Source organism: Leptonychotes weddellii, unplaced genomic scaffold, assembly GCF_054177405.1.
Source record: "Leptonychotes weddellii isolate Sample4059 unplaced genomic scaffold, ASM5417740v2 HiC_scaffold_42, whole genome shotgun sequence".
Lineage (NCBI taxonomy): Eukaryota > Metazoa > Chordata > Mammalia > Carnivora > Phocidae > Leptonychotes > Leptonychotes weddellii.
In genome coordinates this window covers 1-17,360 of record NW_028008570.1, presented here as the reverse complement: position 1 = coordinate 17,360, position 17,360 = coordinate 1, and the positions used below count along the sequence as shown (strand labels likewise).

Sequence of the window (17,360 nt, the reverse complement as noted above, 5' to 3'; positions counted from 1 at the left end):
CTGGTCCAGCTTGCACCTGTGCCCCTGTCATAAAGACAGATGTTTGCTTCTCTGGAAACGCTCCACTGAGCAACACCAGATGGCCTAGTCACCTGGACCGCGCCCCTTTTAACCCTTCAGTGCCTTTCCCCGCACACCCAAGCCTTTAAAGTCTGCTGCCCTTTGTTGTGGGGGAGTTGAGTTCAGTTCACGCTGGATTCTCTCCCCGATCGCAATAGTTATTACTCAATAAAATCCATCCTTACAGCTTCAGGTAGTGTCCAGCTTTATCTTCGACACCTGTGAGACTCCATTGTCCTGCGGTAAAAAGTGCGATTGTGCAGGCAGAAGGCCACCTCTTGCAGAAGGGGTCAAGTGAAACGCTCCAAACTGCTGGCAAATTTAGAAATAGTCAATAATGGCCTTCGGCTTCACACTTTAAAATTTTGCTCTGCTCCCCCGTATTCTGCTTCATAGCCTAGGGTTTTCTTTGGTTCAGTCCCCTAACCAGTTGGCAGTTCCACACCACTTATTTTTCTACTACTACCCTGTAAGTTCATTTTTAAGAAAACCAAATCACTTTCTCTCTCGTCACCAACCAAAGAGCGCGACCCCGTGTCTAACGACGCCCTTCCCCCACCGCCCGACACGCGCCCGCGCCCGCGTCCCTCAGGCGCGCCCGCAGCCGTCGTCCGCCTGCGCGTGGAGCTCCGCACACGCGCGCCCCTCGCTCTGGAGCCCGTCCCGCAGGCTCGCGACCTCCAGCAGCTTCCGGCCGGCCCGCAGGTGCGCGCGCACGTGCTCGCCCTCGGGGGCGGCGGCGGCGGCGGCGGCGGCGGCGGCGGCGCGCGCGGGCCTCGCGGGGGTTCCGGCGGCGACCTCAGGGCTGCTAGGGTCCCCGCCGCGCGTCCGCGTCCGGCCGACCGCGAGCCCCGGGCGCGGGGCCGAGCTCGGCGGGAGCGCGTCCGTGACGAGGAACGGGCGCGGGAGTTTTGTGTACTTTTTAATAAAACTTTCCAAAACTTCTCGCCTTAACAGAGCCGAAGCCACATCCGAAACGGGCTCCCAGCCGTGCAGCAGCGCTCTGTTTCTTTGCAGCCCTTTTCGCGACAGCCCCGAACCCCTTTACGGCCACGGCCCCTGTGGGAACCCCGAGGGGCGCGCTACGCTCTCGGCCCGGTGTCTGGGGTCGCGTGCAGGTGTGCAGCGTCGTCTCAGGTCGTGTGTTTTCTCTGCCGAGGCCCTGGGGTTAGCTCTTCAGGGGGCGGCTCTGAACCCAGCGTTGCAGAAGTGGGCTTTCCACACCAGGAAACCCAGGGCTGCAATCAGTTCCTCCCCTCACTTTGTCCCCACATTTTTTCGGGAGCCTGCCGCCAGGCAGGGCTTCAATTTTTTTTGCCGTACCGTGCTATTTGGGGGGGGATGAGTGGATAACTGTATGTTCGAGGGCTGTGGCCCCCGGATGGACTAAAAGGAAAGATCTGGGGGCTCCTGCCTGCCCAAGTGCCGCAGATTTGGGACTGAGCTTCCCAAGGATCGAATGGAGCCGGTAGTCCCACTTCTGAATACCCGTTAGGGTTACTAAACGGATTAACTGGGAGAACAGGCGTGAAGGCCCCTTGTAGAACTGATAAAAGCACCAGGCAGTAGCAAGTGGTGGTGGTGGTACTAGACTGTATCTGGTGGTTGAGGGCAAAGTGCTGGAATTAGATCTGGGGTTTGGACCCTGGCTTCATAACATGCTGCCTGGGACACTTGGGGCAAGTCAGGTAGCAGCCTGAAGATGACTCTCAGGGTATCGGTGTCCCCACCTGTGCTTAGTGGGGTTGGGCACCAAGACCTCTAGCGAGACGTAGTAGGCACAGTGGCCCCCAAAGATGTCCATATCCTAATCCCTGGAACCTGTGAGTACGTTATGAGTTACATGACTTGTTGGCTGGGAGACTTTGGACAAATCTAAAGCCTGAAGAGGATTTGCCGTACTACGGCTGGTTCTGAGATGCAAGGGGCCTTATTGCAAGAATGAGAAAGAGGCATCTAGGAGCTCAGGGTGGCCCCCAGTTGGCAGCCAGCATGGAAACAGGGACCTCAGTTCTACAACAGGGAAGAACTGGATTCTGCCAACACCCGGAATGAACCTGGAAGTAGTTTCTTCCTAGAGCCTCCTCCTAAGACAGCTGCCTAACAGCTTGATTTTGTTCTTGTCAGACCAGAGCAGAGAAACCTGCGAACTCAGCCTGGACTTCCGACATGCAGGACTGTGATAATTGTGTTGATTTGAGCTGCTAAATTTGTGGTAATTTCTTATAGCATCAGTAAAAAACTAGTGCTGGGGGGAGGGAGGGTCTCATTGGAAGTGGGTCTTAAAATTTAATCCGGGAGCATTTACATGAAGTTAGGAGAAAGTCTGTCCTGAGCCTGAGGGTGGGGGAAAGCGGAGAAAGACCCTCCAGTGCTTGCCACAACCTTATTCTCTGAGCTATCTTTTCAGTCATTTTGGAGTTTTTCTCTCTCTCTTTTTTCCCCCCGCCAGGATATGTGCTGCAAATATCTTCTCTCAGTTGAGGCTTGACAATTTTTTTCAAAGTAGACTATGTTTTAGAACAGTTTTAGGTTTACAGAAAAATTGAGAAGAAAGTATACAGAGTGTGGGCTTAACTTCCCACTTTGATTAAGGTTCCTTTGATAAATGTAAGATTTTAGTTTAAACAATATTTTAGGGTCGCCTGGGTGGCTTAATCAGTTAAGCGTCCGACTCTTGGTTTCAGCTCTAGTCATGATCCTGGGGTACTGGGATGGAGCCCCATGATGGGCTCTGCACTCAGCGCAGAGTCTGCTTGTCCCTCTCCCTCCCTCTCTGCTCCACCTTGGGTGCTCTCTCAAATAAATTTTAAAAATATTTAAAAAATATTTTAAATTATGATGAAGTATGCATAACGCGAAAGTTACCATTTTCGCCGCTCAAAAGTGGACAGTTTGGTGGCACTGAGCACATTCACACTACTGTGCAACAGTCACCACCCTGTGTCTCCAGAACGTTTCCTCTTGCAAAAGAACTGTCTCGTTAGACACTAACTCCCTTTCCCCTGCTCTTCAGCCCCTGGCAACCACCATTCTGACTTCCTGTCTCTGTGGATTTGAGTGCTCTAGTTTAAAAAAAAATTTTGAGGTGGATTTCATATAATATACAATTAATCACTTTCAAATGTACAATTCAGGGATGGCTGAGTGGCTCAGTCGGTTAAGCGTCTGCCTTCGGCTCAGGTCATGATCTCAGGGTCCTGGGATCGAGTCCCACAGCAGGGTTCTTGGCTCAGTGGGGGTGGGGGGGGTCTGCTTCTCCCTCTGCCTGCCACTCCCCCTGCCTCTCTCTCTCTCTCTGACAAATGAGTAAATAAATTCTTTACTCATTACAATTTACTCTTTACAATTCTTAGTTATACCAGCCCTGCTTACTGAATATTTTATCCACTCCCCACATCATATATACTACTCTGCTTGAGTCACCGCAATGATATACCACAGAATGGGTGATTTAAAAAACAGAGATGTGTTTTTTTCCTCACAGTTCTGGAGGCTAGAAGTCCAAGATCAAGGTGTTGGCAGATTTGGTTTCTTCTGGGCCCCTCTCCCTGGCTCACACGAAGATGGCCACCTTGTCACACTGTCCTCACACGGCCTTTTCTCTGCTCAGGAGCATCCCTGGTGTCTCTTTCTCTTCTTATAAGGACACCAGTCATATTGGATTAGAATTCTGTCCTTATGACCTCATTTAACCCTTATTACTTCTTTAAAGGCAACTATGATCTAAATGTTGTGTCGTCCCCCTCCCCTGCCAAATTCTTTTTTTTTTTTTTTTAAAGATTTTATTTATTTATTTGACAGAGAAAGACACAGCGAGAGAGGGAACACAAACGAGAGAGGGAACACAAACGGGGAGTGGGAGAGGGAGAAGCAGACTCCCCGCCGAACAGGGAGCCCGATGTGGGACTCGATCCCGGGACTCCAGGATCATGACCTGAGCCGAAGGCAGTCGCTTAACCAACTGAGCCACCCAGGCGCCCTCCCCTGCCAAATTCTTATGTTGAAATCCTAATGCCCAATGTGATGGTGTTAGGAGGTGGGCCTTTGGAAGGGCTTAGGTCATGGGGGTGGACCCCTCTGAATGGGACTAATGCTCTTACAAAAGAGATCCCATAGAGCTCCCCAACACATTTGCCTTCACCTTGTGCCTTGTGAGAGCTCAGCAAGAAGTCACCCGTTATGAACCAGGAAGAGAGCCCTCACCAGAGGTCAGCCATGCTGGTGCCTTGATCTTGGACTTCCAGCCAATTTTGTTTCTAGAAACCTTGCTAAACTCTACTACTAATGCTGGTGATTTATCTTTAGATTATTTCAAATCCATGAACTGTGAGAAATAAGTTTCTGTCGCTTATAAGCTACCCAGTCTGTGGTATTTTGTTGCAACAGCTACAACGGACTGAGACAAATGCACTGTCTCCAAGTACAGTCATGTTGGGAGTTAGGACTTCCACATATGAATTTGGGGGACACAATTCAGTCTATAACATCATATAAAAAGAATCATACAGGGACGCCTGGCTGGCTCAGTCAGTAGAGCATGTGACTCTATTTCTTTTTAAATTTTATTTTAGAGAGAGCTTGTGCGCATGTGCGTGCTCAGGCACACATGAGTGCGGAAAGGGGCAGAGAGAGAGAATCCCAGGCAGACTCTGCACCATGTGCGGAGCCCGACACGGGGCTCCATCTCATGACCCTGAGATCACACCCTGAGCCGAAATCAAGAGTCAGACGACGCTCAACCGACTGAGCCACCCAGGTGCCCGAGTAAAGCATGCAACTCTTGATCTCAGGGTTGTGAGTTTGAGCCTCACATTGGGTATAGAGATTACTAAAAAAAATTAACTTTAAAAAAATTAAAAAAAAAAAAGGAATTGTACAAGATGTGGCCTTATGTGTATGGCTTTTTTCACTTTGTGTAATATTTTCAAGCCTTCATCCAAGTGGTAGCATGTATCAGTACCTCATTCCTTGTTATGGCTGAATACTGTTTCATGAATATATCACAATTTGTTTATCTATTCATCCACTGATGGCCATTTGGGTTGTCTCTACCCTTTAGCTATTATGAGTAATGCTGCTCCAAACGTTCTTGTACAAGTTAATATTTTAGTTTTGATGAAGACAAAGGTTTCCTTTTATGCTTCCCCCCCACCTTTTATTTTAAGAAATCCTTGGCTACCCTGAGGTCATAAAAATGTTCCTTTATATTCTCTTCTAAAAGACTTAGTGTTTGTTTTTTCATACTTGTGGGTAATCCATCTAGAAATGAAGTTTTTTTTTTTTTTTAAAGATTTTATTTATTTATTTGAGAGAGAGAGAATGAGAGACAGAGAGCACGAGAGGGAAGAGGGAGAAGCAGACCCCCTGCTGAGCAGGGAGCCTGATGCAGGACTCGATCCCGGGACTCCAGGATCACGACCCGAGCCGAAGGCAGTCGCTCAACCAACTGAGCCACCCAGGCGCCCCTAGAAATGAAGTTTGAGGCAGGGATCTAATTGCAGTTTTCCCTATGTGTGTACTTAGTTATACCAGCCCTGCTTACTGAATATTTTATCCATTCCCTCTGGTCTGCAATGTAACATCTGTCAGGTGTCAAGTCTCTATATTTGCTCGTGTCTGTATTCTGTTCCATTAGTCTCCATCTCTGGGCTTTTATTGCATTGACTTGATTACTGAATTAGCTTTATAGTAAGTACTGATATCTGGTTAAGTATGACAATCCCCCCCACCTGCTTCTCCTTCTTCAGGAATGTCCTGGCTTTTCTCCTTGTTCTGACTTTCAATTAGTTTTTTAAGTATGACCAAAACAATCAGACCCACCTGATGAGATTTCTTTGGGATTGGATTGACTAATTGGGCCAATCTGGAAAAGAATTAGAATGCCAATTTTGCCAGTCTATTTAGTGTTCTGTAATGTATTTCAACATAATTTTATAATTTTATGCAGAAGGATTTTCCATATGTTTTGTTGAAATTGTCCCAGTTACCATTTGTACTGGGTTGAATTGCGTCTCCTCCTTCAAATTCATGTGCACTCTTGCCCCTCAGAATGTGATCTTATTGAAAATAGGGTCTTTATGGGGCGCCTGGGTGGCTCAGTCGGTTAAGTGTCTGCCTTCAGCTCAGGTCATGATCTCAGGGTCCTGGGATCAAGCCCCAGGTCAGGCTCCCTGCTGAGTGGGGAGTCTGCTTGTCCCTCTTCCTTTGCCCCTCCTTCCTGCTCATGCTCACTCTCTCGTTCTCTCCTAAATAAATAAAATCTTAAAAAAAAAAAATAGGGTCTTTGTAGATGTAATTAGTTAATATGAGACCATACCGGATTAAGGTGGGCCCTAACTCCAATGATAGGTATCCTTATGTGAAGACCATGTGAAGACACAGAGGCACAGGGAAGATGGCCATGTGACAACGGGGCAGGGATTGAACTGAACCAAGGAACACCAAGGAGTGCCAACAATCACCAGAGGCTGGAAGAGGCAAGGAAAGATTCTCTTCTAGAGACTTAAGGGGGAGCATGACCCTGCCAATACCTTGATTCCTGATTTCTACCCTCTGGAACTGTGAGAGAATGAATTTCTATTGCTTTAAGCCACTCAGTTTGTGGCAATTACAGTATCCCTAAGAAAATAATACACCATTAAAAAATTGTTTTGGTCCTATTATAAATGACACCTTTTATTTTATTATTTTTTTTGAGAGGTAGTTAGGTTTAATTTTTATTTTTAAAATTCCAGTGTAAATAACATAGTGTTATATTAGTTTCAGGTGTACAATATGGTGATTCAACAATTCTGTACATTTCTCAGTGCTCACGATGGTAAGTGTGCTCTCAATCCCCTTCATGTAATTCATCCATCCCGCCACCCACTTCCTCTTTGGCAACCACCAGTTTGTTGTCTATAGTTAAGAGGCTGTTTTTTTATCTGCTTTTTCCTTTGTGTGTTTTGTTTCTTCTACATGTGAGAGAAACCACATGCTATTTGTCTGACTGATACGTATCGCTTAACATTATACCCATGTTGTTGCAAATGGCAAGATTTCATTCTATTTTTTTGTCTGAGTAATATTCCATTGAATATATATACCACATCTTTATCCATTCATCTATGGATGGACTAAATGACACCTTTTAGAAAATATATTTTCTCTTCCTGGTGAATAGAAACCCTACTGACTTTCATGTATTGATTTTGTTTCTAGAAAGCTTGCTAAACTCTAATACTGATGATTTATCTTTAGATTCTTTCAAATGTCCGCATCGGGCTCCCTGCTCGGCGGGGAGCCTGCTTCTCCCTCTGCCGCTCTGCCTGTTTGTGCTCTCAATCACTCTCTCTCTCTTAAATAAATAAATAAAATCTTAAAAAAAAGAAAAGAAACATGTCCACAAATTTTTTGCTCCTTCTCTTGTCATGGTTCCACTCCCTGCTGAGTTGTAGACAGAGACTACACTGGGGGAGTTTCATCACAAGGTCGTCTTTCTTTGTACAAATAAGAAGATCATGAGGAATAATCTCCAGAGCCCTGACTCCCTAGTAGGGTTTGGGATGACTATTCAGATGGGGATTTAACATTATAACGAAGCCGAGGTAACCTTCGGGCACTTCTGGCACTTTCTGATTCATCTGAGCAGGTGTCTTCCACTAATGTGTCTTTTTCTGTTCCAGCAGTCTGTTAGTTTGTTTCTAAAAGCTGAGATTGACAGCTAGGCAGAAGCTTGTAGTAGAAGTTTCCTGAGCTTGGGGGTCAGGAGCCATCAGAGGCCACAAGCAGGAGTGCAGGGCTCCCAGTTGAGCCCATTGAGCGCCTCCTGGTCGTGGTCTTCAGGAAGAGCTACTCAGGGAGGCTCTTCCTTGTCTGTTATCCTCCCAGGCCACACATGAAACATACCTTGGACTTTAAGGGCACCCTTCTGGGGGCAAACTGGAAGGAAACCCGTTTCCTGCTACTGCAGGTGTGGGGCTCATCTATTCCTCCGGTTCATCCACCACAGGATTTAGCACACCCTGCTTGGAATTTCTTTGCCAGTATAATTTCTTCAAAACCCTAGGGTGTTTTCTGTTTACTCTCAGTCGGTTCCAACGTGCATGTAATTACAGCCACAAATCTTGTCAAGACGAGTTTTTTTGTTAACTGGTCTCTGTGTCCTTCCCCTGCTCTCTCAACTCACTGGTGCCCATGGGGAACGAGTGGCTTTGATTGGAAGGTGACAGTCAGGATCTGGTCTTTGCTGCTTGGGTGGCACCCACTATCTGGGGAAGAACCTTTCAACAACATGCTTGAGAAAGACCTCAGGCTCGTCTCATCTCTAAGATGGCTTCTTCTTTTTTGGCTCTGCCGTAGTGGTCATGCCAAGGCCATGCCCATCTGCCCTCAGACTACATTCAGGACCAAATTTACCATGCTCATCACCCCTGTCTATCCCGCTGATGAACCCAGTAGAAATCGGCCTGGGGCACTATTCTTAGGACAAGTTTCCCATAATGCTCTCCACCCCCAAGCCCTCTCCTGGTCCTGTAGGAACTGGTGAACTGTTGCCTGGCTCCCTGCCCTCCACCCCAACCTTGCCTCTTGCTGGACTATTCCCGCATGGTCCTCAGGTCCATGAAGGGAAAGCTGCTGGATTCCCCTTGTTCCTTGTGCCTCAGTCAGGAGTTGGTACCAGCCTTTCCCCTGGCCATCGCTACACCACTGCTCGTCCTGCCTCTTGTCTAAGGTGGCATTCCTTTAGAGTGTGTGCTGCTCATCCGACCACGCTCTCTCCCTCCCCACTGCTATCATTCTCCGACCCCCCTCCCGTGTTGGATCCCCCTCATTCATTGTACACTTTGGCACCCAGCTCCTGGCCTTCTTTTCAACCCCATGTCCCACCATCATCTTGGATGAGTTCCATGGCCATCCCACATATGGGCTCCCAGACCCCCAGCCTCCTCACATCTGATGAGCTCCTCAACGTCCCTTGGCCACTTATTCCCAAGGGTGACTTGGGGCTTGTTATTGCCCCAAACCTGCTCAATACCTGCTCAGCCCTCTTCCTTTCTGACCACGACCCCGTCCTCCTAGGTGACATTTGCTCTATAGTCACGTGCACCTTTTCTTTTTAACCTCACTGACCCTTCAATTCACTTTAATAGCTACTGTCTCCTGTAGTTCTCCTACTTTTCATTTCCCCACCCATCCCTTTAGTGTATACCATCCATAGCTGTGACAAGTTCCTCGTCAAAACCCTGACCTTTTACTCCTTGTGTCCTTTTTCCCCTCCCTGCTTTCCCCCATTGTCAAAAATGCAGTCCTTGATCAGTTGCATCCTGCTAGGGATCATCACCAACCAGGCTGCAGGAAAGCCCAGGGCTTTGGGAAGTCTCGTTGCAGTTGTCACAGGTGGTAAAGAAACGTTCTTTGAAGAGGCAAAGAATAATATGGGTGAGTTTGGGAATAATGGAATGGAGGATTTTGTGAATCAAGGAGTTTGAAGGGAGGAGGAATGGGGATGTAAACAGGAAAAAGGAACTACAGAGCATTATGGGGATCAGAAAAGAGGAAAATAGAATTGACTAGTGGAAGCCCTCACCTATTTTGGGCAGCACTGAAGCAAGCCCTGGATGGATTTATTTATCTGGCCACAGTGTTAACCAGGTAACAAATCCCCATTTATTTTTGGAAGATGGTGGAAACTTAACCCACTCCATGTTTATCTGCTGCCGGGAAGTTTCCAGGACCAGGGACTTGAATTTGAGTTCTTTCATCTTGGAGTTGTTTGAGGGCAAAAGCGAACAATTACAAATGAATGAGAAAGGAGATTGTTGTTTGGAGACAAATGCCCTGAGCAAGTGGGAGGGATGTAAGGACAAATGAGGCTCTAGGCCTAGAGAGAAGAAAGGACAACCCTCTCATCAAACACAAGGAGAAGAAGAAAGGGTGAAAGTATCATCATCAGTCACTTAAGTGTGGCTCACGTCATCGTAACAATCCCCAAATCTCAGGGGATTAAAACAACTAAGGTCTTCCTTGTTTGTGCTACGTGTTCATCATAGGTTGGCTGGGAAACTACACTTATCAAAGGAACATAGGCTGATGATCAACCACCATCTTGAATGTTGCTTGTTCCTGTGCCACAGAGAACTCTGGAGGGTTTCCTGTTGGGAGGTTTCAGCTTGGATGCAACATGTGCTACTTTCCCTCACAAGTCACTGGCTATAATTCATCTCTCTCGTTCTCCCTCTCCCCCCCGCCACGCCCCCTCACCCATGAGGGGGCTAGGAAGTGCTCTATGCACTAATGGCCTCTACAGCGTTTTGTGCCAGGTGAGCTTTAGTTCTAGAAGTTACACAGAATGCCTGTGCTGGAAATAACCTCGGACAAACCAGTATCTGCCCAAGATCACACAGCAGTAGCAGGATGGCTGGGAGCCAGATTTCCTGTTTCCCAGTCTCTCTGTTCCATGGCAGCCAGGACTCTAAGGTTTTATCTTCAGCAAGGTTAAGAACCCCTTGGAGTGTCCTCCCTTTACTTGGGAGTCAGTAACTTTCCACTTTATTTTTTACGTAAGCTCTCTACCCAATGTGGGGCTTGAATTCATGATCCCAAGATCAAGAGTTGCATACTCTACTGAGCCAGCCAGGCACCCCGGAGTCATTTTTGTTAATCCTTGCCCCCAAGTGTTGATTGTATCCTCAACTATTGTCAGTCCTATCATGTCCACTAGAATTAAACTTGCTTTCTTCCCTGGGGTCATGTCAGCTGATGAAACATCTAGATGCAGAAGCCTCTGTAGGGCTACTTTGTGGTCTTCCCAGCCTGATTCTTACAGATTGTGAACATTTTGCATACTTTGCCTCCATTTCTTATCAGAACTTCTGTTACATAATACTTTGCCTATCTCTTCTCAGATGCCTTTCCAGAGCTTTATGCTCCCACAGCCCCCATTTGATATAAAAGGACACTTGTCACACCTGAAGCACCTGAGCAAAGATAGGTTCCAGCTTCAGGGAGGCTGTGCAATGGAGAGAACCTGGCCAAGAACCCCAGCAGGCCTTTCTGCATAGCTGTCCATGACTGGAACTCTGAAGCACAGCCAGGAAAGGGACAGAGAGCCTGGGGTTTATAAAGGACATGTAGATATATAATAAAAAATTCTGGGGCGCCTGGGTGGCTCAGTCGTTAAGCGTCTGCCTTCGGCTCAGGTCATGATCCCAGGGTCCTGGGATCGAGCCCCACATCGGGCTCCCTGCTCGGCGGGAAGCCTGCTTCTCCCTCTCCCACTCCCCCTGCTTGTGTTCCCACTCTTGCTGTGTCTCTGTCAAATAAATAAAATCTTAAAACAAAAAACCAAAAGAAACCCAAAAAATCCCCAAGGTTGGGGAGAGTTATATATATATGTGCTCAAATATGCGTATTTGGAAGGGTATACGATACCGCTAAATGGTTGTTTTCCTAGAGGGCAACTGGGAAGACGGGGACAGGAACGGGTCACTTCATCTTAATTTTGTGCATTTGTGTTACTCGTTTTAAGTCAACAAACCAAATGCAATGTGGTATCCTGAAACAGTAAAACAGGCATTACTAGAAAACTGGTGAAAGCAGAATAAAGCCTGTAGTCCAGTTAGTATTATACCAACGTTAACTTCCTAGTTTTAGCAAATTACCAAACTTAACTTTTTTGGTGGCTGTTGTTTCCTGGTTCATAATTTCATCCTACCCATTTCTTACCATTAAGACCCACAGAGAAAATTTGGAACTTCCAGCATTTCCTCACATTGGTCCTTGTGCCTGGATGTCCCTTATTCTCTTCTTGTTCTCAGAAGCTGTACTTATCTTTCAAAGCCTTCACCAGTTATTTGCTCTGAAATGCTTCTTAACTCTCCCAGAGACAGGATTTGTAGCCTTCGACACACATGGCTTCCTACTGTTTTACACTTACCAATTGGGCTTCCCAGCAAGCTGACTTTAAGATGAAAATTACAGTGCAGGTTAAGTTTATGAGGGATTAGGCCCTGTGGAAGGGGAGGTCCTTAAGCCTAGGCAGACCTAGCAAGAGCCTCAGGAGACCCCACAGGGAGCTCACACAGAGATGCCCTTCAAAGTTGTCCCAGCTTGCAGTGAGAGGTAAAGAGCCCTTAGTCTCCTAGCCAGTTAGTTACTGGATACGGGCCACCCAGGAAGGGGGCCATGAACTTTGCAAAGGCAGCTGTCTTAAGCAAACAGTCTTCTCAAGAGGGCTGACCAGCTGAGGGCTGTCTGTCAGCAATACTTTCAGCAGCTGGGGAGTAAGCACTTCATTTCTGAAGGTGCTGGGGAGTGGTGTGGTCCACCACACCGTTGTAATTATGACATCGTTAATATTCCTAATGCGAGGGCTAGAGTAATGTTCCAGTTTTTTAGGTTAGGTGCCTGAAAGTACTCTGGCTTGGTTCTCTGAAGGCAATGGCCCAAACCACAGGATTTTGGGAGGTCCCTTCCTACGCTAAGAACCGAGTTTGTCCTTTCCTCGACCGGTTCCTGTAGTAGCATGCAGAGATAAATGTTCCCCATGACGAGGCTTACTGAGAGCCTCAAAAACCGTGAGAAATTCATCTTCCATTTGGCAATGACTTTGATTTCATTTTGAGAGAAATAAAATTTTAGTCAATAACTTTTTAGGTCTTTTGTCTTTTCAAGCAAATGAACACTTTTATTAACATGGTCATTTTTTTTTTTTCCTTTTTATTACACATGGTAGGGTTTTGACCTCAAATACTTGTCAAGTCTGCTACTCAAATGAACTTATAGCAGGACGACTTATGAACTTCAAAAATACCTAGTCCCTGTCCAGTTTAGGGTCCAATGCAGACAGTCCTCCTTTCTTTTCCCAGCCCCTCAAGAGCCTTTGCACATCTCTTTTCCATTTTATGCCCGGAATCCCCTGAAATGCATCAGAGTATTACATCAACTTGTACAAAACCGAGATCTTGTCTCCTATTCTAGGTTCCACATCAAATAAAGCTGAGTTGGGTTGTCCAAACAAACTGATCAGACAGGTTACATCAGATAGCGTGCCACATAAAATTTAAATTTTGAACAAAATACATCTCTTCTCCTTTGGTCTCACACAGAAATCAAAGTCCTGAAATACACACACTACCATCCTCCACACTGCCTTCTGATTCATCAGTTCTAGCCAGATCAGCTCCATTCACATTTCCAGTTGAAGTCTGGTCCCTTCTTCTTCAGCTTCTTTAGCAGCTGCTGCATGAAGTAATCTTCTAGAAGTAACGCCGCTCCTTCAGCGCCTCCAGAGCTGGAAAACCCCAGCTCTTGAGTCTCACGTGACACAGACTCAAAGTTCCAGGGAGCTATCAAGTCACACAAGAAAGCACAAAGCACCTCAAAATTTAGAAATAACCAAAGCCCAGGAACAAATGTGACTGCTGCAAGAGCTTACAATCTAGGCCCTAATTCTCGTGTGAGAGCATCTTCCAAATAAAAGTTACTTCCCCAAACAAAAACATTTAACAGAACTTATTTTGAGGTCGTCAACCACAGACCATAGCAGAAACGTAGTGTAAGTGAGGACAGAGTGTAGACAGAGGAAAAAAAAGAGAAAACAAAAGGCTCTCTGGTTTCAGCTTCTCAAGGATGTCAGCCAATCTCCATCAGTTGACCAGAATCCGTTGGCTGTAAACCTAAGGCGCAGTTGGGAGAAAGCCATCACTAAGAGATTAAAATCCTGAAGAAAAAAACCGAATCAACACCCCTCACAAATTCAACCACGCAGGACGCCAGCTCTTCGGGACGCCCCTGCCCCACTCCAGCCTTCTAGCACAATCTGAAATCGTCCGGCAATGGCCTTCCCTCGGATAATCCCCCCCGTCCCCCCCCGCTCAGTGGCCCCTGGTGTGACTTAGTTTCCTTAAAGACCTGCAACGACTGTCGTTCTAAAATAAACCGCGATCGTGGGTTTCAACCAGACACACTCCAACCTACCTTCTCCCCAACTACCAGCGTCAAGAATCCTGACGAGCGACCTCCTGCCCCCGCGGTGCGAGTCGAGCCCGCGTTCACTTCTCGCCCCCCGCCCCGGCTTCCAGCCCCGCGCACCGTTACTGGTGCGGGTTTCGTCCGAGGCCCACCGCGCGTCTGGCAACGACCCGGCCCCGCCCCCGGCCCCGCCGGCCTCCCGCCTTACCGCCCGCGCTCCTTCAGGACGACTCGCTTCTCTCTATCCGCCGCACCAGCTCCACCAACATCTCTGCCATCTTCGCGATCTCCTTGGCCTTCTCCTCGGCCTTCTCGCACCTCTTGGCCGCTCTGCCCTCCACCCCATCGCTGGGGTTCTGCAGGTGGTTCAGGGCGCTCTCCTCCGAGGCCTCCACCTGCGTCTTGATTTGGATGAGCATATTGTCCATCTCCCAGAGCTTGCTCCTGTTCCGCATGTAGGCTCTCCCGTGCTCCCGGGTGAGGGCCGCGATGTCCTCCCGCATCTCGTTGATGACTGGAAGCAGGAACTGCTCGAAATCCTCCTCGGGCTCCAGCACTTCCACCTCCTCCGGCTCCGCCAGCTCGACGATGTCCAAGGGCCGCATTCTCCCCGCCTCTCCGGAACCGCGCTATCGACGTCTGCTGCGGAGAGAAAATGGAGACTCGCTAGGCTTACCAACAGACTTCCAGAATATTCTTTAAAACTTTTACCCTTTTTAAACTTTTCGCCTCACAGAAGCCACGGAAACAAGCGACTTACGAGCAGAGAAGCCGCGAACAAAATGGAGGCCCAGCCGTCAACCAGCGCCCTGCGCGTTGCGGCCCCTTTCACGACACGGCCGTGCCTCTTTACGGTCACGCCGCTCGTAGAACGAGGCGCGGGCGCGCGCACGTCAACGGGGTGGGGGGCGGAGCAAACACTCTCCCGTGTCCGCGAGCGCGCACGTATGCGCGCCCGCTTTCCCTCATTTCCCCTTTCCTCTGTGGCTCGCCGTTCCGCCGCCCTCGTTTTGGGGTGAGCCCTTCTGGGTGCACCCTCCTGTTGGAGGGTTTCTGGAGCACTGAAAGTTACATATTTTTAAGTTATAAACACGATCTTCCTACAATAAAGAAGATAGAAAGGCTGTGGCATCCCCAGACTAACTCCAATAGCCCCTTCCGCTTTAGTAGCGCAACCCGACCCCTCTCAGCTGTCTGAAAGGGCAGTTTTCCTCCTTTGAATTACAGTCGGAAATTTCGGGATGTCTTTCCACCAGTCGGAGCCCCCCACACTCCAGGGTCCCAGGCCTCGTCCGGCACCTTCATCCCGAGGACCCACCAGACCCAAAGCTCAGTGGATGTGAAGAGGGTTTTTCTGGCTAGCTTTCACACCTTTTACCTGGTTGAGGGTTCTCCGTGAGTGGTCTTACTCCGCTCTGTGTCCCTGAATCCCTGAGCAGAGCTTGGCACACGGTAAACTTGTTTTAACATTTACTAGACAGAATTTTAAGAAAAGAAGTTAGTTTCCTAGCCTGTTAACCCAGTCACAAAACCAGTACAAACGTGAGGGATCCAGCTTGCACAAGAGTCGTGCGTTTGGCTTCTGTTTTCCTGTCCGTTAAATGGACACAAATCCTAGTTTTGAATATGGCAGAGTTAAGAATGAAATAGTCATGAAAATGCTTTGTAAATACCAAACATACACACATGTAAAGTCCTTACCCTTTAGACTTTTCTCAGGATCTTTATACTTTGGTTGCTCTATTAAAAATCCAACTTTTGGGGCGCCTGGGTGGCTCAGTTGGTTAAGCGACTGCCTTCGGCTCAGGTCATGATCCTGGAGTCCCGGGATCGAGTCCCGCATCGGGCTCCCTGCTCGGCAGGGAGTCTGCTTCTCCCTCTGACCCTCCTCCCTCTCATGCTCTCTGTCTCAAATAAATAAATAAAAAAAAAATCTAAAAAAAAAAAATCCAACTTTTGGGCTTCCTCAGTATATCAGAGGCAGCTAGCTCGTAAGTGTTTTGTATGCATGAATGACTCAACAATGAGATACCACTACACCCTTGTTAAAAGACCCCAAATCCAGAAAACTGACACCACCAAATGCTAGTGAGGGTGTGAAGCAACAGGAACTCTCATTCCTTGCTAGTGCAAATGCAAAATGGTACACAGTCACCTCCAAAGACTGGCAGTTTTTTTTTTTTTTTTTTACAAAACTAAGCATACTCTTCCTATATGGTCTAGCAATTGTGCTCCTTGGTAGTTCTCCAAATGACTTGAAAACGGACATCCACACAAAAACTTGCACACACATGTTTATAGCAGCTCTATTCATACTTGTCCAAACCTGGGAGGATTTAAGCTGTCCTTTAATAGGTGAATGGAAAAATAAACTGAGGTAATGCTGACCGTGGAGCATTGTTTGGCTCCGTGAAAATGAATAAGGGGAAACCTCACTAAAACCGCATCAGGAGGTTCTGCAGGGGGAGCTCTCATGGCCTCCTTGTCAAGAGTAAATCCAACAGGAAGAGGCACAGGGAAGCTTGCAGGTGGATACTACTTCAGCTGCTACTTGACTAGCTTTAGCAGGAGGAGGAAGGGCTTACTTCTCCCCTAGCAACAGTCCAGCCAATAAGAAGCCACTACACTTCAAACTCCTGGTTTACTCCAATGGACTTTCTGTTTTCAACAGCCCTCCTAACTCCCACTTTCCTCTATAAAAGAGTGTTCCTTTTCTTTGCAGTGCGTGCTCACCTATGGTTTTGCAACCAGATGCTTGTCCTTCGTTGCAATTTTCTGCTGTTCCCGAATAAACCCATCTTTTGCTGGTAAAATAACTGGCAGTTTTATTTCAAGGTTAACAAAGATCTTTTTTCAGATATCAACATGAATTTCTGCTCTCACCTCCTTGAGATCTTTGACCATTTGCTAAATGAATGAAAAGAGATGTTAATAGCACTTTAAATATTCTCTATAACCTTGTTAATATGTTGTCTGCTTGACCTAGCAATTATCTCATTATGTTGATGGATTTGCTAACTTCTTGTAATTCTGTCACTTTTTCAAACACATATAACATACGCATGCAGATATTTTATTCAGTGCACAGAGGTTAGAATCATGATATAATTCTTACCAATTGAAGTTTCAGGAAGGTTTTCCTTTAAAAAATTTTTTTATTGTTATGTTAATCACCATACATTACATCATTAGTTTTAGATGTAGTGTTCCATGATTCATTGTTTGTGCATAACACCCAGTGCTCCATGCAGAACGTGCCCTCTTTAATACCCATCACCAGGCTAACCCATCCTCCCACCCCCCTCCCCTCTAGAACCCTCAGTTTGTTTTTCAGAGTCCATCAT

The 17,360-nt window shown here is 47.2% G+C and overlaps 1 protein-coding gene across 2 annotated transcripts; it reads right to left on the bottom strand.

Moving 5' to 3' along the window:
* Window positions 1-12,702: 12,702 nt before the first annotated feature.
* Window positions 12,703-14,889, bottom strand: LOC102729374 (MORF4 family-associated protein 1). 2 transcript variants are annotated; one of them, XM_006743289.3, is made up of 3 exons: window positions 14,777-14,889; window positions 14,225-14,658; window positions 12,703-13,721 (listed from the first exon to the last, which is right to left on the bottom strand). In XM_006743289.3, exon 2 carries the CDS (start codon window positions 14,619-14,621, stop codon window positions 14,238-14,240), a length of 384 nt encoding a protein of 127 aa, XP_006743352.1. In that variant the 5' UTR covers window positions 14,622-14,658; window positions 14,777-14,889; the 3' UTR covers window positions 12,703-13,721; window positions 14,225-14,237. The 2 variants fall into 2 exon arrangements, with proteins under 2 accessions (XP_006743352.1, XP_081667017.1); XM_081810891.1 differs by lacking the exon at window positions 14,777-14,889 and having other exon boundaries at window positions 14,225-14,770.
* Window positions 14,890-17,360: the final 2,471 nt, after the last annotated feature.

Bases quoted from the DNA above. Each gene is read 5' to 3' on its own strand.
- LOC102729374 (XM_006743289.3), bottom strand. From the start codon at position 14,621: ATGCGGCCCTTGGACATCGTCGAGCTGGCGGAGCCGGAGGAGGTGGAA.